Raw genomic sequence first — 24,691 nt, forward strand, 5'->3', positions numbered from 1 at the left:
AGCTGTTCTTTTGTTTGTATCAGCCGGTACTCGTCTTCTATTCATGTGTAAAAAATAAATACATTAGGATTTACCATTTCGTAGTTGACGTTATGAAATCATGCGTTTAATAGCGCCTTTTTTTAAACTAACTTAAGTCATGTCGCATATCTAATTAGGTTTTTTTCCCCCAAGAAGCCAAGCACTTCCACTAGTGTTTAGATATTATACATATATACAAAGCTCAAGCTACGAATTCAAGCAAAACGTAACACGGCGTACAAATGCAGGGAAATTTGATTAACTGCTTGGACGTGTTAATTTAATCTTTGCTAGTAAAAAAAAAAGGGAGGCCAACACCCAAGCAAAAAAAGCATGCCAGCAGTTACACACGCACGTTACGATATTGATTGGTTACAAACCTTCTCCTTCTTCGAAAAATGCTTAATCGTCGCTCTCAAACGTGATATCGGGCACCTTGTAAAGGCGGATGACGGGCTTGCTGTTAGGATCCTTTACCAACAAATATTTTCCATCCTCTTCCTTCATACCCAAATCAATAATACAACGGAGAATGCCCCAAGCATTGTCCATGTTAAGGTTGATTTGCGATGCGAAATCTGACTGGTGGAACTGTTGTGTTCCAAGGATTACATGACGCGATGTATCTCGTAAGTGCATAAGGGAAACATATCTGAAGCAAACAATATTAGTTACAATAATATTCGAAGGACAACAGGAGCCTTCACATACCCGAATTTAATCCAATCAGCGTTGGCGAGCAGAGCTTGCACAGTCCATTTTGCTAGCTTGCATGCATTATTCTTCAGCTCGTTGGCCAGAACAGCACCTCGCTGAGTGTCCAGCGGTGTCCAGTTTCTGGCGCCATTCGACTCCACCAGACAACTTGAAGTACAAAATCATTTTAAAGACACAGTTTCATTACGAACAGTCAATATGCATACCCTTGAGTCCCATTCATTAAGAGCTTTGATGTTGATAAATTGGTTATCCCCAACCGATCCAACGGTGACAGCGTCATGTTCGCAACGTACCACCAGGACAACACCCCCTGAAAACTTAGTATTAAACTATTTATTTCAAATTTAAAGTTTTAACCTACAAACCTTCATCAAAGTCAGTACACAAGGAATGTTCTCTGTGTTTAGTCTCTTGGTATCATAAGGATCATCTGAGAGCTCCAGATCGGGTTGATATCCGTCCATGGTTGCTATTTTAATAGATGGAATTTGTTTTGCATAAAGAGCCGATTTCTCAGCCAATGACACTGCATCATAAGGGTTCCCTCCACATTCACGAATCTATTTTAATGCCATTAAAATATTTTATGAGAAATTATTGATCGGTAGTAATATCACATCAGCTATACCAATATGTCAACATAGAAAACTCAACATTGCTGTTGTGTCAATGAAGAAAGTTGAGATAAATTATTTGTATCACCTGAAGCATTTTTGTAGGAATTTACAAATTTCATTTTCCAGATTTTATTCGCCTCTTCCTTGAAATTCTGGTGTTGCATTTGCAGAGCTAAATTAACAAAATGTAATATTTTCAATTTTTATACTCTATTTATATTTAAATTGTTGAAACAGACCCATCCACATAGAACTCCAGCCTTCGTTCTTGGGGCTTATCAGCTAAAGGGTAGGTTATGTATACTTTGACTCCAGAGTTTGCAAGTTTCACCCTTGCCGATCCGCTGGCATTTGAAACTAATCTAGTTTCAACTTTCAAGAATAATAGGGCGATAATCCAGCATTGATCTACCATCACTTCGTATAATGGTCATCCTTTGATATTTTCAAAATTGACTTTCGTTAAGTTAGGACAATTAATTTCAATGAGAAGAGACCAACAGAATTTAATTATACCTGGACTCCATGATGAATGAATGCTTTCTCAGCTTCACTTAAATTTTTTTCTGCCATTGATATGGAGTTCAAAGGTAACCAACGATACAAAACTCGGTAATTTATTTCAAACGTAGATGTCTTTAATCAGAATACGGGAATGTGACTAAAATCGAAATTGTGAACTTATCTAATTTCAGACTTTCAGCTAGTATGTTGAACTAGTATGTCAGTGTTGGGAACGAAAGACATCCCCAACGGCCGACGACGAGATCCGGCCAGACGACCAGAATTCCGGCCCACCTACGAGAATTCGATCTTCGGGGCCCCCGATAGGTGGCCCCTTGTCACCCGCCTAACTGTACCGATTCTTTGTGCCCTTTCCCCCCCCCCCCCCCTGGTGTCAATGTAATGTTCTGGAGGGGGTCGGGCCGTCTCTGTCTTTATCTATCAATCAAACGAGTCAGTTCAATACAAGTCAGGTTGAGCAATCTCAATTCAGTGTCATCATCTTTATTTCATTCAATATTCGGTAAGGTAACTTTGACACTACTTCCCTGCCGAACATGGTCCTTCGTAACCTTATCTTCTGAACCAAATTTTTGTGAAACTGACTAAACGAGAACGCTTCCCAGCAAAGCGTTCGGGTCTCTTTGGCAACAAAAGACCCACTGACTCTCTCTCATCTACAAACTGTGCTTCCCTATCAATTCAAACTGTCCCTTTCTAGTAAAATTTCAATCAATTTAGTTAAGTGTGTATGTGTGTGTGAATTCCAACATTTCGTCTAGCCGTCATCGCCGTTTTTTTGGGAAACCGCGTGGCGGCCTGAGGCGTCAGAAAATCTGAGCGCCTCACACACACACACACACACACACTCAACTGTAATCTTTCTCATTTTCTTAAAAGTAAAAGCATTTCACTCTTCTTTTTTGATTTTTCTTAGATCGTAAAAGCATTAACATCCATTAATTCTCTCTCTCTCCTTAATACCGACTTAAAATCAAACTAAAAAGTAGACAATTAATTATTTCACCCAGCTCTTCTTGCGTTGATAAATTTTTTCTTTTGTTTTCTCTCTCTACTCTTTTCCCACATTCATTTTTCACAATTTAACCTCTCTCGTCTTTTCTCTCAACGCTCCACTTTAGCGGAGCTCCAAAAGCGGGCTCCTTTTCCTCATCAAAATTAGGCTCGAGCAAAAACGAAAGCGGAACCAGCTCCGCCTGGAAGGGAAGATTCCCCCATGGACGGGCCCAATCCGTGAACCACTCCGAAAAAACACAAGGGAAGGACGACGGGAGGAATACAGAAACCGTCCGATCGTTCCATGCGCCGTCGAGACTAACGACCCGGTCATCCCGGCCCCATCACCGGAACAAGATGCAGCCAATCGACGCCGCGTTTTTGAGCGATTAGACGCTGCCGCCCCTCCTCCGAAAAACGTCCCGACGCCGGCCGAGTGGGCTGAAATTAAGAGACAACTAACAGAAAAGCCCGTTCAAGACTTCCGTATCACCAGGAGGCTGTTTACCGGCCCCAAACAGCATCAAGCGATCGCGCCAGCCCAAGCAGCCGCCGAAGTGGAAGAAGAGGGAGCCGTCGGCGGGACAGAAGAAAAGGAAGAAGGAGCAGTGGGAGGTGAGACCAGCGAAGAGGACGACACTCTGCAGATGCTCTGCGACAGCCTGTCACTCGAAGAGCAGATACCAGCCCCTATCCCGCCAACACCAATACAAACAGAGCCAACACGGCAAGGCCGCTCAAGAGGGAGGGGGCTGCTGATGTTCTCGCGAGAGAGTCTCGAAGAAGCCTTCAAGGAGAGCCCCAGGGAGCGATCCAAATCCAGGATCGCCTGGATCAGAAGACTGGCGGAGCAATAAGAAATTAATTTTCCCATCACTGTATTCTAAGGGATGTCGAATTGTCGATAAATACAGGATGCACCACTCTTCAATTATCTCACTCTAACTTTTTCTATTTAAAAAAAAACAAAACATTCTTACATCAAACGGGAGACAAGCCAAGGCTGACCTCCATAACAAAAACTTTTTCTTTTCCTCTCAACAAACAGGAACGCAGCATTCCAAAGGTGATTAGGTGAACGAGGGTCGAGCCAAAACTTAGCCGACCCGCCGCTCGTCACGCCATCTACTGAGAGGAAGGAGAGACGAAGAAATTTCACTCTCCAACAACACCGGCAGAGGCGCTGCAGTCAAACTTGAAGCAGCCACTCTCCAACAACACCGCAAGAGGCGCTGCACTCAGAACTTGAAGCAGACACCTCAAGCAACCAAACAACAAACAAACAGGCTCAACAATTAATAACTAAACAAAAACAAACTAATCTAAATCCCTTTCTCTTTCAAAAACAATCAAGATGACTACTCCGACAAACGAAGCGTCACGGAGAGGCATGAAAGGACATGTCACTCACTGGATTAATAACATCCAGCAGTACGACAATGTGCAGATGGATCGCACAATCCTCAACCTAGTGCTGGGAGCTGAATCCAACTTACGGAACATGTACAGCAAATACAAGCGACTCTCAGAGGGGGTCGCCAGAGACATGGAGCAAGCAGGAAAGACCCAAGAACAATTTCAAGCGGAAATCGACAGTCAAATCCAAGTTAAAGAGGATGTCGGTGACGCACTCATGATCGCAAAACGAAAAAGAGAAGAATTCAAAGAAATCCAAGACGCTGAAGAAAGAAAACGGCATGATGAGACGATTGTAACGACCTCTCCATCTCGCGGAGAGCGGGTCGTACAAATAACACAAGCGAATAAATGACACTCGGGGCTTCCCACAATTGCTGAATGTATTCTGGATTTCTAAGCTTAAGAGTACATAAATGAGATAAAGAGTTAGACGCGGGACATACCGATATTGCCGGAGGCCGATGGCACGGGAAGAGAAAAGAATTAGAATGAGAACACGGCACAAGCGAATACACGGACGATAACTGCACGACGGCAGACGTGCGTACACACACGACACAATAAGCGCAAATGCGCACACAAAACAGACACGAAGATAGGAAAATAGAAATGGGCAAGATAACTCGTAATTGGCACTGAACTGGGTTAACTGAAGAAGAATAGGGAAAAGTGAAAGGAGTCGATAGTAACTAGCTAATCAGAAATTAGGGAGAGCTCTACGAACTGGTCGGAGAGTCGAACAAGACTAACTAACTGTTCGTCGCACATTTGCGACGAAACTTTGCATACAGCTGGGCCCGTCTGGTCCAGCGACAAAGGCACATTAGTCACTAATAATCGCCCTGTGTAAAGGGTACCCCCAAATACGTTGACGTGTGAAACGATCACTTGTCAATATTATTCTGGGGTAGGCCTAACACTATGGTAACTAACACATTAACACACAATTTATGGGTGGCTCTAATTCTAAAGTGGTTGATAATATTACTGGCACCGGACGGCGTCAGGTTGCAGCATCTTCAGCTGTTGCGGAGCGACGCTTCGTTACATCATCCCCCGGCCCGTTGGATTACGTCCCGTAATCCCAAGTTCAATGTCGTTTTCGCGGTTACTGGAGGCTCTTGTCGGGATCCGTAGAAGACTGCAGAATTTCCAGATAAGGCCGCAGCATCCGCAAGCGATGCAGACACGGATTGAGACGACGGCTATTATGATTACTGCTCCGATATAAAGGAAGTTAGTCAGCTGGTCGAGCCACGATGTTTTAGCTGCGGCGTCGGCTACTGTTCCTAGCACTGTTGCTGTGCTCGGGATGTGGGCGGGTGAATAATTCCCGGCCGAATGCTCGTTCATGGCCGCTGCGATGTCGGCCATAATATTCATATGATCTATGATCGTGTCACTGTACGCCGGGTTGCTTTGATGTGCGTAGTCGAAATATTTAACTTCGTCGTATCGAAATGAGTGGGCTAATGTTTGTAGCGGGAGCACTATTTTTGCTTCGATCGGGACCCAGGTATTGTCGCGGTACCCGAACGGTTTGTTGTTGAAATTCACGAAACCTTTCGTCCAATAACACGGTGAGAACGGGACAAGTTCCCAACCGTCTAAGTTGATGGTAAAATTTTTGTATTTTGGCTGCGGACCACACGAAGTTATCTCGATATCGAAGGTCACGTTATGTGGCGTGCATGTAGTCATTACAGCGGTTTTCCCGAACGCGTTTAGTTTGGCGCACGCCGGTAGGTTGAGTTGGGATGCGGCTAACCAGCCGTTGTACTGGGCAGTTGAGATTGCTCGTTCGTGAGCCGCCTTCCGGGAGTCGCACTGAAGAGAAGCGATTGCGTGAGCGAGCTCGTTTTCGTGATCAATAATTTTGTCACGCATGTACTGGAGATTTGCTGTGACGTCCACTTTGTCTATTTCTGGAGTATGTTTGTGGATGTCTTTCAGCGAGATGTTGGTCGGCTTGACTGGTACCGTCACAACGTAAATGTCTGGCTGACCAATTACGTCGAACGCTCCCGTTTTTCGTGCACACTGCTGGTGCGTTGGTATACACCTTGGGTTGAGCACCAGGTGGAACACTAGTTCGTTGTCTTCATCGGTAAGACGGTATTTTCCGGGAATCCCGATAAATTTTAATGCTGCAATTCCGGTCTCTAGCACGCGGGCTTTTGGGTCCGAGGTTTGCGTGTATGTCTTGTCCCATATGAGTGTCAAGTGGTTGTGCATCAGGCCGCCAGTTGTCGCTGATGCCGTTCCTATTGGTGTGGAGAATTCACTGCCTTCCGTTTGTTGATATAGCGGCACTTTTTCAAGGACACAATTCACTTTTTCTGTTATAATTGTTTGCAGCCAATATCCACTTTCACTAGGCTCTTCGTCGAACACATATTTATTTTCTTTTAACACCATCAGTTGGTCATTGCACCGATGGCTTTCGTACATAATTTGGCACTCTGTGAACGAAGTATCTAGCGCCACTTTGTCGGTCACGATCACTACTAATCCGAAAAAGTCGACTGATATATGTTTTTGAATTTTCCATCGGGCACATAATTGTCCAGGGAATTTCGCCTCGGCTCGTCTTTCGGTGTATACGGAGTATTTGACCGTGAGGGAGGAAGAATGATCTTCCTCTGGTCTGCAATCTTCGTCCGAGAATTGGAGAATTCCCATGTGTAATGGCTTGGTGCAGTCACACACGGTTGCATTCAGGGCCAGTGGTGACGGCATGCATAGGCCTAAGAATAGAATGATTTGGGCCAGCAACATGATGCTGTGGCACGGTACAGATGGAAGAGGAAACATAGGAATATGGTAATGGTAAAAACGACACACGAATAGGTAACAAAAAAAAAAGAGAAAGAGAACATTAAACATTCAGCATGTGGGTTTTTTGTTTGTTTTGCTTTTTTTTTTGTTTACTAAATTCTAGCCTCTAGCAATAAGGAAAGGGAAAGCATGGAAATATATGGAAAGGAAAGCATGGAAAGGAAAAGCATGGAAAATATATGGAAAGAAAAAGCATGGAAAATATATGAAAAGGGGGGAAAATTTAAAGATGGTAGTGCGTTGGTTAAAAGAGGGGGGGGGGGGATAAGCGATAGTATGGGGTTGGAGATAGGGCAATACGCCAGTTTTCTGTGTGGTGGCGACTATCGGCCGTGTGGGGCAGGAGGGTTTGTTCTCTGGAGGGGAGCGTGTTTTAATACTGCTCTTTATTCTTTTTATTATTTTTGTATCTGAATGTTTGGAGTATTGTTATTATTTTTTTTTCATGGCACGCTTATTTGTTTTGATTTGGTGAAGAGAGAAAAGAGAGTTTAGAATGATTGCTTGTTGTGTATAAAAACGCAAAAAAAAATAATATAGAGTTAGGTTTTGAGTGAAACGGAGGGGAAAACGCAAAACTAAATTAAATGTCCTTTTTGAATTCTGAGAGGGGGCTGGGGATTAGGGTCGTGTGGGGGTGTGGGTGGAATGGCCGAGGTGGCGACAAGTTGCCTGCGGCATGGTCGCTGGTATGAGTGCGTAAATGGCGACTACATGTGTTTTTTATATAGGGGAGGGAATTCCCTGTTTTGGGGATATCCCTTTTTTAAAACTGGGGAACCTCCACAGTCGTGGGAATCCCCTTCAGTTTATATTTTTATTTATTAGTTACTCTTTTATTGGACCTTTTTTTTTATTTTTTACTCTATCTTTCGGTTATTTATTTATAGCTATATTTTTCTTATACCGTTACTTCTAAAGGAAAATACAAATTTTTTTTCTTATTGTTTTATTGTATCTATGGGAACTACCTCGGCCAGTCGGGGGTTTCTTAAAGGATGGATAAGGAGGGCTGAAGGAGAATGAAAGGGAAGAAATAGATCGAGAGAGCAAATTGTGAAGGGGAAACACATATACGAAAAAAAAAACATAGTTAAATGTGGATCGCACTACACAGAGAGGGGAAAAACTTGTGGAAATAACAAAAAAAAAATATTTGGCCGATCTGCGGGGAGATAAGGGAATTAGACAGTTCCCCAATCGAAATTCGGGTCTGCGACGTGGCGAACGGGCGCGGCTTGTTCTTCTTCTTCTTCCCTTCTTCTTTTTTCTACCGGTTCCTCTGCTTCCCGGGAGGTTGAAGGCGCGCAGTCCCACTCCTCCGATGGTGGTGGGGATGGTGTCCGCCTATTTAGGGGGTCGACGTCGAGCATCGCGGCCATGAGCTCCCGCGCAGTTTTCCAGTCGTCGTAGTCGATTGCTCGGACGAGTTCGGCTTTGAGGGTAAACGTACGGGAGCGTTTGACTGATCCCGGCTGCTTCGACAACGCCACCTTGACGTTGTCACCGGGACGATAGATAACGTTGGCTGCTCCCGGGTTGCTGAGGTAAAAACTTCTGACGCTGCTATCCAGGCATTCGGCGTAGGACAGCTCCATGGGCATATAGACGTAGTATCCGTCTTGCTGTTGGACTCTTCTCGTCCTGTTCCATAGTTCTTGGACCTCGTCTAGAAGCGTAATGTTGATTGATTGGTCGGGGTAAATCAATTCCCCGACGAAATCAATTTTCCCCATCTGACGGTGCTCCGTCATCTGGGCGGCCAATTCCTGGTTCCATGAGAGGTGTGGCATTTTGACTGATTTTGGCGGGTGGTTGGGTGGCTGCGTGGAGAGTTAGAGAGTGACTGAGTAAGAGTGGTATTGTGTTGGTCGCTGGGGTCAGTATTTATACAGTTTTTTTGTTTTTCTCCGACCAATGGGGTTTTTCCTAATTTTCTTGGCGTCTTTGTCCATGTCCAGCTGGTCCAGTTGGTTTTCATCCGCTCCGTCGGCGTAGCGTACGGGCCTACGACGGATTCTTTTTCCCAGCTGTTCCGTTTTATTGCCCGGCGTTGAATTTTCATTTAAGTTTCCATTTGTCGTGTCCGTTGGTGGGTGGTGGGTTGGATTGGGAGGGTTGGGGTTTTTGGCTACCTGCTCCGTTTGAGCGGGTGGGGTGGAAGGGTTAACTGGGTGGGTTGATTTTTTTGGGCGACCAACTTTTCTCTTGACTTTATTGGGCGACGCAGATGTTGATGGTTCAACTCCGATTTCGGCATTTTGAATTGTTTCTTCTTCATTCGTATTTTCTTGTAGCGTTTCCGTGACGTCTTCTCTTACATCTTCTTTCCCACGGGTGATTTTATTTTTCTCGTTGTCACTGTCTGTGCTACAGTCGCTGCAAGTTTCCCAATCTGATTCGTTTTCTTTATCGCCGCTAGTGGCGCAAGTGGCGCTGCTGTTGCTTTTGGCGCGCTGCGCATTTTCATTTGGATCTTTCGTGGTCTGCGTATCTGTCTCTGTAGTTGCTCTATACCAATTGCCGACATCGAATGTGGATTCAAATGCTGGGCATGGCTCTTGTCGCCAGAGCATTGTTTCGAATAATGGTTTTACACGGTTTACGTGAACACGTTGGGTTACATATGAACTATCGGCTATATCTACTGTCTTGTTTGCATACACTTTAATGATTCTGTAAGGGCCTTTATATTTTGAAGTAAATTTTTTACTGTCACCCGTTTTTACTACACGGATATCTAACAACACTTTGTCTCCTACTTTATATTCGTTTTCGTTTGCGCGTTTGTTGTATTGCGCTCTTTGTCTTTCTCTTGCCTTTCCGCTTTCTTCTGCCACCCTCTGAAATGAATAGCGAAGGCGGTTGACCAGTTCTCCCACATAGTCCGATGGGGATTTGTCCATTTTGGGGGCTGCTTCGAGAAATTTATTTATCGGTATGTTAGGGTCCCTTCCGTGCACAATGTAGTAGGGGGATTCCTTTGTTGATGAATGTATGGAAGAACGATAGGCGAAAAGGAGAGGGTCGAGTAAATCCTCCCAATTTGAATGTGCGCCGTCAACCAGCTCTTTTCTTAGCATTGTCGTGAGCATGCGGTTGAATCGTTCAGTTTCGCCATTGCTTGCTGGATGATACGAGGTCGTGAATTTCTGTTTCATTTGTAATTTGTGGCAAAAATATCGAAATAAATTCGATGTAAAGTTGGTCCCGCGGTCAGAGACAATTGCTGTCGGCATTCCATGTCGTGTCACGACAGTGTCGAATACGCATTGGGCAGTCGTGAGTGCTTTCTGATCTTTTAGCGCTACTGCTTCCACCCATCGTGAAAAATAGTCAGTTATCACGAGAATGTGTTTATTTCCTTGATTGGACGCGGGAGTTATCGGGCCTAAGAAGTCGATCCCGATGACTTGAAATGGAGCTTTTGCGAGTTCGTGCGGGTGTAAATATGCTTTCAATGTTGATTTGGAATTGGCCGTGCATATTTCACACGCTTTACAATATTCGTGAATTTCTTTTCTCATGTTAGGCCAATAGTTATTATTTTTAATTTTCAAATATGTTCGTAAAAAGGCAAGATGACCACCCATCGGTCCGTCGTGCATCTCTTTCAACACCAGGGGGCGAAGCGATAGGGGCACAACCAGCTGGTGGTTGATCTCATTTCTCCTGCTTTTTATGGTTACTAGCTCTCTCCGGTAGAGCACTCCTTCCTGAATTTCAAAATATCCAATTTCTTTTGCCCAGTCTGGCTTTTTATTGCTATACTTCTCATGTAATTCTCCGTTTTCTAAATAATTTCTTATTTCTTTGCACAGTTCGTCTTCTTTTTGTTTCTCACAGATAAATTTAACTTTTTCCGGCGTTGGTAGGCAGTTAATGGGCGCCACTTTCAGTCTGGATAGACAGTCTGCATTTTGATGAACCCTTCCTGGTCGATATTTTATTTCATAGGGGACGCCGGCCAATGCTATGGCCCATCGCCCTAGTCTTCCTTTTCCGTCTTTTTGATTTTGTAGCCATTGTAAAGCGGCGTGGTCTGTAATAACTTCGAATGGTTTGTCTTGTAAATAATGTTTAAAATGCTCGATTGCATATACGATAGCCAGTGCTTCTTTTTCCGTCGTGTGATATCTTGTTTCGGCGTCCTTCAATTGCCTGCTTGCGTACGCAATGGGATGCTCCTCCCCGTTTTTTACTTGCGAAAGGACCGCCCCTATTCCGTAGTCACATGCGTCCGTAAATAGGAGAAATTTTTCATCAAAATTTGGGTAGGCAAGTATCGGAGGCGTTATTAATCGATTTCTTAAATTTTCAAATGCTTTCTGGTCTTTTTCTGTCCAAACAAATTTCTTCTTTGCTACGTCTTTGTGCGTTTTCAATGTCAACGGTTTTGCGATTGAACCAAAATTTTGAACAAATCTTCGATAATAACCAATTAGACCCAAAAACGAGCGCACTTCGTCTGCAGAGGCTGGGACTTTGTAATTAACAATTTTCTCAATTTTCGCGGGGTCGGGTTGAATGCCCTCTGGGGTGATAACATGCCCCAAAAAGTTGACAGATTTTTGCATGAATTGACATTTTTCTAATTTTAATTTTAATTTCGCTTTACTAATTAATTCAAAAACTTCGCGAATATCTCTAATGTGATCTTCTAATGAATCAGAAAAAATTATGACATCGTCTAAATAAACTAACGCTTTCGTTCCCAAAACGTCTTTCAATACATGGTTCATTAATCTTTGAAAAGTGGGCGGGCCATTGCATACACCGAATGGCATTCTTGTAAAATGATAAAGATTGTTTTCGACTACAAAAGCCGTTTTCTCTTTTGCATCCTCATCTAGCTCAATCTGATAATACCCTGAGGCCAGATCGAGCGTAGTGAAAAATTTTTTCCCGTACAACTTATCCAAGGTTTCATCGATGCGGGGCATTGGAAATGAATCTTTTTTCGTAATACTATTTAACTTTCTATAATCTATGCATACTCGTAATTCTCCATTTTTCTTTTCTACCAAAACTACTGGTGCGGCCCAAGCTGATGTTGACTCTACTATTATTCCTGCTTTCTTTAGTTCCGAGAGCTGCCGCTGCAGCGCTGCTGTGTGGCTCCGTGGGTGTCGATAAGGGCGCTGTCTGATAGGGCCTCTCCCTTGCGTGTCTATTGAATGTTTGATTAAATCCGTACTGCCCAGCTGTGTATTTTTCGTTGCAAACATCTTTTTAAAATCGGTGAGAATTTGTAATACTGGTTTCTGAAATTGTGGGTCGACATCGCGAATTATTGTCAAATCAAGCTCGTCATCTATTGTGTTTTCTTCTCCTGTTGATTTGCAAGTAACCTGTCCGATTACATTGCATACGACCTCTATGGTGCCTAATTGTATCGCTCGTGGTAAAAAAATATCGTTCGAGGACTGATTTTCTATAATGATCTCATATTTTCCGCTTGCTGAGATCCTGCCTATAAATTGCTGGATGTGTATTCCCTTGGGTAGTTTTTCTGATGGGGTAAAAATGAAAGTAGCTAACGGGGAGACATACGGAAACGAGCCTGTCGTTTTCGCTTCCACTACCACCGCAGTGCGACGACAGATGTCGCGCCGTTTATGCAAAATAATGGATATGTCTGGTGCCCGGGATTTTGCTTGGCCAAGCGTTTCTTTAGCTAAATAAATGCTGCTGGTTTCTCCGTCGATAGTAAACCCATGCTTACGAATTGCGTCCCACCCTAGAATACAATCTTCTGAAATGCCGTCTGTTATAATAAATTCTTGCAATAGTGTTGACTTTCCGTATCTGATAGGTAAAGTCACTTTTCCCAATGTGTTCAATTTCTTGTTGTGAACATCGTATAAATTGAAGTCGAGCGTACTGCAGGTATCTCGGCTTTGTAAAGGTAATTTTTTGAATAATTTCTCGTGAATAATACTTCTAGCGGCACCTGTGTCGAAAAGAGCTTGAAAAGGTATCCGAAAGCTTGTTAAAGGAATTCTTGGCGTCGATTCATTAGTTTGCGTCGTTAATCTAGCTATTTGTCGGGATTTATTATGAGGCTCCCTATCAACTGACCCGAAGCCACAGTTGATATTTACTGGTTTTCCTGCTGCTGTGGTGGGCCTGGTTTATTAGGCCATTGCGATGAAGGGGGATTCGGACATTGATTCGATTTGTGGCCAATTTCTCTGCAGGCATAACATACGGGTGGTCTGGCGCCATCTAGTGTGTCGCGTTTAAGTCTCCTGCATTCATCTTTGACATGGCCTCGATAGTTGCAGTATTCACAGACTACCTGCGGTGGGCGGGGTTTAAAATAGGGCTGAGACGGCGGTGCATTGAATTGCTGTCCGGCTGGCTTATTGTATGAGAATTGGTAATTACTTGCTGTGTGTGTAGCTGGCTGAAAGGGTTGCTGTGGGTTATTATTGGTGTTTTTTTTGTTGTTGTTGGATAGGGGGTCAGAAGACTTTCTCTCCCGGCAAAGTAGAATGTTTACTGCCTTCGTTAGCTCTTGTAAACACGCGGAGAATGAGTTAGTGTCGGGCGGATTTACTGGCTGCCTGTTATCTTGTCTGAACCCTGAGGCAATTGCGTTGACAGTTTCATTCTGTTTCTCAATCATCTGTTTCATTTCCTTCAGCTCTAAATTGTGTGACTCGCTCGTCTGATTGATAGCGTTCACGAATTCGTGTTTTTCTCTAGTGTTTTCTATGGCCTCCATTCGTGCTAAATATTTTCTTGTTGCTGCTACTAGCTCATCAAAAGTATCAAATTCCTTATATTTAACTTTAAATTGTAATTTTTCGTCCAATCCGTCAATGAATTTTTGTTTTAAAATTACTTTGAATGAGTCCTCAGTGTATACGTCGGGATATGCATGTTTAAAAATTTCTTGTAATCTAATTGCAAAATCATAAATTTTTTCGCCTGGTTTTCTGTGAGCTTTTTTAAATTTCTTGAGGTATTTCTCAACCGTTTCGTCCCCATGAAAATGATCAAGAAGCTTTTCCCTAATTGCGTCGTAATCATTTGGGTGATTGGCAACGATGTATTTAATTACTTTATGCGCTTTATCGGTTAGTTTCCCTTGTAATTCTAGTATTACGTCATCTTCTGACAAATCCGAGCGAGATATAATTGACTCGAACGATTCTAACCACGTGTCGAATCGTGAAAGTGGATTTCCAGTAAAAGACGGTAAGGATTGTAAATTAGCCCTTATGTGAAGGTCCCTTTGAAAGTCTGCAAGGGCTGGATACGCGGAAGATTGTAAATTATTAGCTGCCATTTTCCCCGCTAGTGCGCTCGTAGTCGATGTCAAAGGTATGGTTGGCGTCAAAAGTGTAGGTGGTTTCCACGGTATAGTTGGCGTCAATGGTGTAGTTGGCTTCCACGGTATAGTTGGCGTCAATGGTTTAGTTGGCTTCCACGGTATAGTTGGCGTCAATGGTTTAGTTGGCTGCAACGGTATAGTTGGCGTCAATGGTTTAGTTGGCTGCAACGGTATAGTTGGCGTCAATGGTTTAGTTGGCTGCAACGGTATAGTTGGCGTCAATGGTATAGTTGGCTTCAATGGTATAGTTGGCGTCAACGGTATAGTTGGCTTCAAAACTTTTAAAATCGTACGACGTGGTTGAACCGTTCGTTGATGTGGCGGAGGTTGTGGCGAGTGACGTCTTCGACTGCCGGATAGTGTACTTGTCGGAGTGGGGTTGATTGGCGGAAAGATTGGAAATGAGACGGTCCTTCCCTTGCTCGGTCGTCTGGAAGGTGCCTGCGGGGTTGGCGGTATCTTTGGGCCCTGCGGGTTTGGGAGTGGGCGTGGCACGGGGTTGCTGCCTGGCGTACTATTTGTGATGGGCGCGGTGGGGGTGGTGCTTGGAGGAAATCGAGGACGATTTGAAGATCCCGTTTCGTCTTTGCCAGTAGTGTTTTGTTGTTGTCTACCTCCTCTCTGTCGCACGGCCAGTTGATTCTTGGGAAATTGTCCAGTCGGTATTGAAGGCGTATTAATTCCGGCTGAAAGTTGTTGATCGATTGGATTTTGTGGAGCTTCTTCAGGAACTGAATCAGAGTCTGTGTGTTCTCGAGAAATATCTTCTGAAATGTGTCGAACGTTTCGTGTAAGAAATCGAACATGAACTCGATTTGATTTAGTAAGAATTCGTGATAGTCCCCGCTTTCGTCCCGATTTGCTATATCTTCCCGCTTGACGAAACCCAAAACGGCGGCTGGTTGCCTTGGAACGTACTCTTCGAGAATGCGTAAGCTCAGATATTGCCCTAGCTGAAATGTCAGGATCCTCCTCGTGTATGTCAGAAAAATCTCCTTCGTCTCCTTCAATATCGTCTTGCTCTTTTTCGATATAATCGGTGTCGGCGGGGTTGTTTGGCTCTCCACTAGATGGGTCAGACACTGTAGTGTGTAAAAGGCTTGCGTCAGATCTATCGGCTTGGGGTCGTCGATGGTCCACTTGATGTCCCGCATCAACTCCCGTAGCTGCTTCCAAATTTTCCGTTCCCCCGATTGGAAATCGTTCCGTCTCTCTTTCAGCGTGTGCAACGCAAGATTCAGAAACGGAAATTGGCTGGTCAAATCCGGGAGGATTTTGTTCGAAGGTTCTTTCACGTCGAGGTATAAGCGGAGAATTTGCTCGTCGACTTGATTTCCCATCCGCGGAACGTTTATCAAGGTAATTTGTAAACGACTGTGAAAGGCGGCCGACAGGTGTGCTATTAAATGACGACTGAGCTGGTGATAAACGTGACACTAAACGCGTGAGAAAAGACTGTGTGGCTGATTTCTCACTCTGATTGCCTTTATTTTTAAACCAAGATTTACGCGGCGGGGTTTTGTCTAATTGATCAACTAATTTATAGGTCGGATTTGAACGTAGTCTACTCGAGATGCTATTTTTTGCTTTAGCTATAGGATTTTTGGCGACTGCGGGAAATTCAGCAGCGTAACGGGCGTCAATATCGCCGTAGCGCTCTGTGAAAAGATCTGTGGTTGGTTGTGCGGCCTGTGCCGAAATACGGGGAGAAATAACGGGGACGGACTCGGCAAATAAATTGTCGCCTAACAACGATGGGTCGGGCAAATCAGATTCGGTAGCGAGGTGTTCATAAGCGGGGTTTGAAAAAGAGGTGGTAGGCGTGCGGGAAATCTTAGGCTTAGCTCCGAATATTTCAGCATCAACCATTGTGGGAGAGTTCAAAAATCGCTGCCACCACTATGTAACGACCTCTCCATCTCGCGGAGAGCGGGTCGTACAAATAACACAAGCGAATAAATGACACTCGGGGCTTCCCACAATTGCTGAATGTATTCTGGATTTCTAAGCTTAAGAGTACATAAATGAGATAAAGAGTTAGACGCGGGACATACCGATATTGCCGGAGGCCGATGACACGGGAAGAGAAAAGAAGTAGAATGAGAACACGGCACAAGCGAATACACGGACGATAACTGCACGACGGCAGACGTGCGTACACACACGACACAATAAGCGCAAATGCGCACACAAAACAGACACGAAGATAGGAAAATAGAAATGGGCAAGATAACTCGTAATTGGCACTGAACTGGGTTAACTGAAGAAGAATAGGGAAAAGTGAAAGGAGTCGATAGTAACTAGCTAATCAGAAATTAGGGAGAGCTCTACGAACTGGTCGGAGAGTCGAACAAGACTAACTAACTGTTCGTCGCACATTTGCGACGAAACTTTGCATACAGCTGGGCCCGTCTGGTCCAGCGACAAAGGCACATTAGTCACTAATAATCGCCCTGTGTAAAGGGTACCCCCAAATACGTTGACGTGTGAAACGATCACTTGTCAATATTATTCTGGGGTAGGCCTAACACTATGGGAACTAACACATTAACACACAATTTATGGGTGGCTCTAATTCTAAAGTGGTTGATAATATTACTGGCGCCGGACGGCGTCAGGTTGCAGCATCTTCAGCTGTTGCGGAGCGACGCTTCGTTACACGATATTGCTCATGCTCAAGACGCAACAAATAGCAGCGGATGCCACCAGAGCCCAGGAAAAAGCCGATCAAGATGCAGCCAGGGCCCAGGAAAAGGCCGATCAAGACGCTGCCAGGGCCCAAGAAAAAATCGACGAAGACGCTGCAAGAGCACAGGAAAGAGCAATCCGGCAACAAGAAAATCTAGATCAACAGGACTTGTTCCGGCAACTGAACAGCAGCTGCACCAGGAGCGCCGGCAGCTCCAGCCGCAGTTGCGTCAACTTAACTGCCAAAACGTCAAATCAAGCCGTTCAAAGGGGACGTGCTCGAATGGACGGCCTTCTGGGAAGGTTACAACGCAGCCGTCCACGAATCAGCCATTCCGGCGGTTCAAAAATTTGGATATCTTAAAGATTACTTGAAAGGTGAAGCACAGCTGTGCGTGGAGAACCTGGAGCTGACAGACGCCAACTACACCGTCGCAATCACCCTCCTGAAGGCGAGATACGGCAAACCGGACGTCCTAATCGAGGCCCACACGCACAAATTGGACACGCTGCAACCAGTAAAAGACGTAGCTGATACCACGGCACTCAGGTGCTTCCAGCTGACTGTCCAGCCACACATCAATGCGTTGGAGACACTGGGAGTAGCAAGAGCCAGCCACGGGTGTCTCCTTGGATCAAGAATTTTGCGCTCGATCCCACTCAAACTTCAAGCAGAGTGGGCCAAATCAGCAACGAACAAGGTAACTGACATTGATCAAGTACTAAATTTTATCGAAGAGCAAGTTGAAGTCGCAGAGCGACTCGGCCGTCTGAGAGCTTCAACACCAAAGCCGGCCCAAAATTCTCAACAGCCGGCCAAATCAACACCACCTACTAAACCAACAGCTTCTCAGCTCGGAGTCAGCAGCAAGCCGACTTCACAATCGAAACATTCAAGCAAAACAAGATGAAATGGCAGTCCACCACCAAGAAGAGAAGCGACAGCATCATCTCCAAGAAAGCCAATGCTGCCATGCGTGTTCTGCAAGGAGATGCATTGGGCTATCAATTGCCCAATGGAGCTGAAAGAGAAAAAAGCAGTCATCACCAACGAAAAAAGATGCTCTAATTGTTTCGGTCATCACGAGACCACTGTTTGTTTTAATCCACACAGGTGCCAACGATGCCGAGCCAAGCACCACACATCTTTGTGTGCCGAGAAAGACACCAGATTCGGATCCTCAACCATAATTCCAAGCAAACCGGTTGCTGGGAGCAGCTCAACAAGAGCGTGTGCAAGCTCCTTTGGTGAAGTTATCCTAAAAACAGCAACCGTTTACATTACAGGCCCAAATGGAAAACAAATCCGATCGATTCTCTTCCTCGACGTTGGCAGCCATAGAACATGGATTAAAAGGCAGATTTCAAAAGAACTTCAACTGAAGATCATCCAGGTGGAACAGATCGCGACCAGGGCCTTCCGGCAGACAGAAGCCTCTCCAGCAGAAACTCACAACGTGGTCGAGATGACGGTGCGGGGCACCTGGCCAGGAGCCCCAACGGTGCGTATCGAAGCTTTAGAAGCAACCGACAAAGTTGGAAGCACCGGCCCGTACCAAACTACAGAATTTGCAAGAAAGCTCTGGCTGGAAAATGAAAATTTGGCAGACGACCGCTTCGAACGTGATGGTGGAAACGAGGACGTCGGTATTCTTGTTGGAATGGACCAGATGTTCAACATCATGTTCAACGAGCCAGCAACTATCAGCCCGTGCGGACTCAGAGCCCACACCTCGAAACTTGGAAAAGTCATCGGCGGTTCATCGCAAGAAAAATCATCGAAACAAAATCAAACAATTTTCAGTCAACTTCTAATCAATTCAAATCGCTCTCTACCACAGATCACTTCACAGCCATCGAAATCCATCCAATCAAACAAGTCGGAAAGCAGGGAGACAGGAAATTCCAGTCTCCTTCCACTACCAGAAAATTCTGAACAGATCTGCTTTTTCGACACGACAAAAGAAAACAAAAGGTTTGAAATGGAAAAGTTAAATTTTGATCTCTCGTTATTTTGGCGTCTAGAGAATTTCGCCAATCTGAACGACTGTGTTGCTGTGGAGAAGGACGATCAATTCCGCTCCTTCTGCAACGAAATCACGCGATTCGAAGACGGCAGGTATTGCACGCCAATCCCATGGACGACTGACAGATGGAGACTGGAAATCAACCACCAGATGGCAGCTACAAAATTGAGAAGCATGCTGTTCAAACTACGCAAATCTCCAGTCGACTTGGCCAACTACACCAAAGAAATCAATCAACTGATAGCAAACGGATTCGTAGAAGAGGCTGATTTCAATTACGATGGCCTCCACACTTATCTACCGCATCATCCAGTCTGCCGGACGGACAAGGCCACCACAAAAATCCGCCCAGTTTTCGACGGCGCGGCAAGATCCAAATACGGGCCGAGCCTCAACGATGTTTTGGAGACCGGACCTAATCTAAATCCTGATCTCCTCTCGGTCTTAATGCGCTTCCGGATGAACCGGATCGCCTGGATCACGGATATTCAAAAAGCCTTTCTCAACATCGCGCTGCAGCCCGAAGACGCCGAAGCGGTCAGATTTTTATGGCCAAAGGAGCCGAAAAATCCCGACTCCGATTTCATCGCGTACAAATAGAAACGAGTTCCATTTGGGCTAAGTTCAAGTCCATTTCTTTTGAGAGTCACCATTAATAAACATTTGCTCTCAGTCAAACCCAGATTTCAGAAGACAGTCGAACAAATTGAAGAGCAGCTTTTCGTAGACGACTACCTCGGAGGAGCAGACATCGTGCCAACAGCAATAACCACAGTGGAAGAAACCGTCACGTTATTTTCAGAGGCCCAACTCAACATGAGGAGCTGGGCAACAAACAACAAGCAGCTCCGTGACTTTCTCACCGAAAAAGAAATGTCGAACCAGATAGTCGGAATCCTTTCTCCCACAATTGACGGCCAGCACAAGGCACTGGGTCTTAGATGGGACACGAGCTCCGATTCATTTAAATTTGACCCTACATCTATAATGGAAGCAGCCGTGGAGATTGGAGAAAAAATCACCAAAAGAAAAATTCTGAGCATCTCAGCAAGAATATTCGACCCAATTGGTTTTCTAGCTCCCACAGTTTTACTTTTAAAAATAATCTATCAGAAACTTTGGGGAGGTGACATAGGTTGGGACGATGACGCCACACCCGAAGTGAAGAACACCTGGAGCAGCATCATGAAAGGACTGAAGGATCTACATAATTTGGAGATCCCACGATGGATTGGATATTCAAAACCTTCCGTCGTCTCCGCAGAAATTCACGTGTTCGGCGATGCATCAGAAGCAGCCTACGGAGCAGTAGCCTACGCACGACTCCAACTGGAGAACGGAATTCCTTATACCATCCTCCTAGCCAGCAAAACGAGAGTGGCGCCTCTTCCAAAAAAGAAAGTAACGTTACCCACTCGATATCGACTCGAACTACTAAGCTCTCTGTTAGCAATCCGTTTAGGAGAGAAAATTCGAACCTCCCTTCACACCGAGTCGTGGAAAACGATTTACTGGACAGATTCCCTCGTCACACTCGGATGGATTAGAGGAGATCCTTACCGTTGGAGACCGTTCGTACGAAATCAAGTAGAAACAATCAGAAAATTTTCAAACACGGAGTGGTGGAGACATTGCCCCGGATTGGAGAATCCAGCCGATCTCGCTTCGCGGGGAGCGCCAGCGCATGCGCTGGTGGAATTGAAACTATGGTGGCACGGACCAGCCTGGCTAACAGAAGAAGAAAGCGAATGGCCGAATTCTCCTGAAAACCATTCCACCGAAACTCAAGAGAAAATCGAGGAAGAGGAGACGAAGAAAACGGCGACCGTCTCCTTTGCAGCAATCGAAACTGCCCAGCCAATTGAATGGTACCTCGACAAAATCTCTACATGGACCAAACTACTTTTCAGAACAGCCTGGATCATCAGAGCGCTCAATCGTATGAAGAAAAGAACGCGCGGCCCAGGACTCGAACTAAAAGAAACCATTATAGTCGCCGGAAACGAAATAACAATCGACAAGATAGTCGCCGAAGAGCTGAACGAAGCGGAGCTAGCCATCTGCAGACAGCTCCAAGTAGAACGCTACCCCAAAGCTTTTCGGACACTCCAGCTCGGACTGCAGATTCACCCAAAGGAAAAAATCGCATCGCTCCGACCAGTCTGGGACAATCGAGATCGACTCATCCGAGTCACTGGAAGAGTGGCTCTCGCCCTCAGGGATCGAGACATTCAACCACCGATCCTTCTCCCAGCAAACCATCCTGTTGTAAATATGTTAATAACTAACAAACATGTATTTAATTCACACACAGGGGTAAAAACGACACTATTAGAACTAAAAGAGAAATACTGGATCGTGAAAGGACGCCAACAAGTGAGAAACGTTTGGTACGCCTGTGTGAAGTGCCAGAAGCTGACTTCACCTCCTTTCCGACAAATAGCAGCGCCGCTACCAGCCAACCGACTCCGCGATGCCAGGGCATTTGAAATAACCGGAACCGATTTTGCTGGCCCGCTGTACTACAAGAACGCGACTCCGAAAAGGAAATCCAGGTCGGCGCCATCCGTCGAACAAGTCATTCCGGAACCTCCACCAGAAGAAGAGAACCCGGATGCAGCGGAGCCTCCCAACGAAGAAGCTCCCGAAGAAGAAGACGATGGCGACCAACCGGATCCAGCGCAACCAGTCAACAAAAAGCAACCGAAAAGTTACGTGTGCATCTTCACTTGTGCCGTGACGAGAGCGATTCATCTGGAGTTAACCAAGGACATGACGGCTCGGTCCTTTCTATTAGCTTTCCGTCGATTCTCCGCCAGAAGAGGCCCAGTGTCAGTGATGTATAGTGACAACGCCCAAATATTCCGCTGTGTGTCTCGATTTCTCAAAAACATTCGATCCGACCCATCCGTTCACGACCTCCTCGCCATGAGAAGAACCAGCTGGATCTTCTCTGTTAGCCTCGCTCCATGGTGGGGCGGATTTTGGGAGAGGATGGTGAGGATCACGAAAGATCTCTTGAGGCGATCCAACGGGCGCGCATGTCTCGCGTGCGACGAGCTGGAAGTGAGCTTGATCGAAACGGAAAGCGTGATTAACGCGAGACCGTTGAACTACATTGGAGAAGGAGCGGACGATCCGCTCCCGATTACTCCGAATCAGTTTCTCAATAATCGTCGTTCAACTTGTGCTACGCCGGAGCCAGCAGTCAATCTATTGGCTCCCGATTCAACAAGTGAACTACTCAAGGAAATGGATCAGAACAGGCGTGATTACGTCAGTGACTTGTGCTCGCGGTTCGTCTCCGATTACCTGATGCAGCTGGATAACTTTCACGCAAAAGGAGCGTCGGGCAGAAAAATCCGCGTCGGAGAAGTCGTCGTAATCCACGACAAACTTTCCAAACGGCTCATGTGGGAGACGGGAGTAGTTAAAGAATTACTCCCCAGCTGCGACGGCCTTGTCCGATCCGCGATAGTTAAATTCCCAAACGGTAAATTATTAAACCGAGCCATTCAATGTTTATATCCCGTAGAACTGAGAGAAAATCAACCGGAAGATGTGGAGATCGCAGACGGTGCATTGAATCCGGAGCCAGCTGAAGCAACTGCTCCGCAAATTCCAAACCCACCCGATCCGGCTCCACTCCCATTGCTCCCGATCGATCCAGCTGACGTCGAAGAAGATAATCATGTGGCCAATCCGGCCGCAACTGACGTTGGCGAGGTCGAGTCCCAAGGCATGGGCTCTGGTGGAGAGTATGTTGGGAACGAAAGACATGCCCAACGGCCGACGACGAGATCCGGCCGGACGACCAGAATTCCGGCCCACCTACGAGAATTCGATCTTCGGGGCCCCCCATAGGTGGCCCCTTGTCACCCGCCTAACTGTACCGATTCTTTGTGCCCTTTCCCCCCCTGGTGTCAATGTAATGTTCTGGAGGGGGTCGGGCCGTCTCTGTCTTTATCTATCAATCGAACGAGTCAGTTCAATACAAGTCAGGTTGAGCAATCTCAATTGAGTGTCATCATCTTTATTTCATTCAATATTCGGTAATGTAACTTTGACACTACTTCCCTGCCGAACAGTCAGCTTGATGTTTGTGTATGATGTATGCTACATTAGTGTGGTGTTGTCGGACATCCATCAGGTTCAGATTTTAAAAACTGATTTAATTTTTTCATATTTTTATTTTAAGTTTTTTCAGAATTTTATTTTTTTAAATATTTTTAAAATTTTGTTTCGTTTTGAGGGGTGGTGGAAAAGGGAAGGGTTTTTAGTTTTTTCAGGATACATGGGATGAAATTTTTTTTTCAGTTGCCTGTTCCGCACACAAGCGGAACAGGCCGACGGTTTTTAAGTTTACGTTTCAATTTTAAATATTTCTCACAAGTCAACTGAAAGTTTGCAGAATTTCTTCTCTGAATACGGCAAATTAAAATTAGGAATAAAATAAAAGATGCGGCGGTTAAAGATGGGAATATTCCCTTCAACAGATCAACTTCGTAATCGATTGCGGCAACATCAGTAGAAAGTTTGTGCAAATCTATAAAATTGGATTTGACGGAGTCAGAAATAGCAGATTTCAAAATATCTTTCCCGCTATTAGACGATAACGGGATAATATCTGCAGGCACTGCAAATATAAGCCTGGGAATTAAAAATGACACCAAGATTGCCATGCACGCAATCAAATTAAACCCTCCAATAGACATCTACATAAAAATCAAAATAGAAAATAAAAAAAGTTAAATAACATTTATGAACAACAATATTTCCTTTCCGTTACACTTACTTTTAAGAACATATAGCAATGATTCGCAAACTTCCAATGGCACAACAAACAAAGGAGACCTTTACTCGAAAGAAAAAAAGAAAATTGCAATTGCAAATGCAAGATTTGATTATTACATTTGCTTAAATAGAAAAAAAACGTCCTTCAAAATAAGCCGCCTCAGCGAACAAAGAGACACATTCCACAATTTTCAAAAACATCACACATAGATAATAAAAATTCATCCTTCAACAACATATTTTCTTTAATCTGTTTCTCATAAACTGATAGATTCATTACACAACTACAGGCAAGCAATAGAAAACAAACAATAGACTTCCATACTGTACTATAGCCAAACATTTCACATGACTTCGCAACGCTTTAAATTTATCAAATATTCATAGAATCTATAAGAAATGAATAAGATAAGGCTTTGAAATCTAAATCTAAGATTCGTGGAAAACCGTAGAAAACAAGAAATTTCTTTCAGAAACTGAAAACAAACTACACATTTTCACAAGAAAACATTTATCATCAATGACAATGACTGAATGACCTTCACCTTATTTATTGATTCAAGGATTTTTCTTCGTAGATAATCTACTTACAGACCGATTTAAATCACATTTCTCGCGATGAATGCAACCTTGGGTCATTCATGACACAACAACGATAGGAATTCTCCAGCTTTCCAATTAAATCACTCTTCTTCATTAGTACT

At 44.7% G+C, this 24,691-nt stretch overlaps 2 protein-coding genes and 1 pseudogene across 2 annotated transcripts; 2 read left to right on the forward strand and 1 right to left on the reverse strand.

The window, feature by feature from the left end:
• Window positions 1-1,078: 1,078 nt before the first annotated feature.
• LOC124320689 lies at window positions 1,079-1,931 on the reverse strand (annotated as a pseudogene).
• Window positions 1,932-17,149: 15,218 nt separating this feature from the next.
• On the forward strand, window positions 17,150-18,077 carry LOC124322315. Its single transcript, XM_046784271.1, has 2 exons — window positions 17,150-17,390; window positions 17,437-18,077. The coding sequence occupies exons 1-2, from the start codon at window positions 17,150-17,152 to the stop codon at window positions 18,075-18,077; spliced, it is 882 nt and encodes a 293-aa protein (XP_046640227.1).
• Window positions 18,078-20,009: 1,932 nt separating this feature from the next.
• On the forward strand, window positions 20,010-23,057 carry LOC124322331. Its single transcript, XM_046784273.1, has one exon. The coding sequence runs from the start codon at window positions 20,010-20,012 to the stop codon at window positions 23,055-23,057; it is 3,048 nt and encodes a 1,015-aa protein (XP_046640229.1).
• The last annotated feature ends 1,634 nt before the right edge of the window (window positions 23,058-24,691 follow it).

This window comes from Daphnia pulicaria, chromosome 1 (assembly GCF_021234035.1).
Source record: "Daphnia pulicaria isolate SC F1-1A chromosome 1, SC_F0-13Bv2, whole genome shotgun sequence".
Lineage (NCBI taxonomy): Eukaryota > Metazoa > Arthropoda > Branchiopoda > Diplostraca > Daphniidae > Daphnia > Daphnia pulicaria.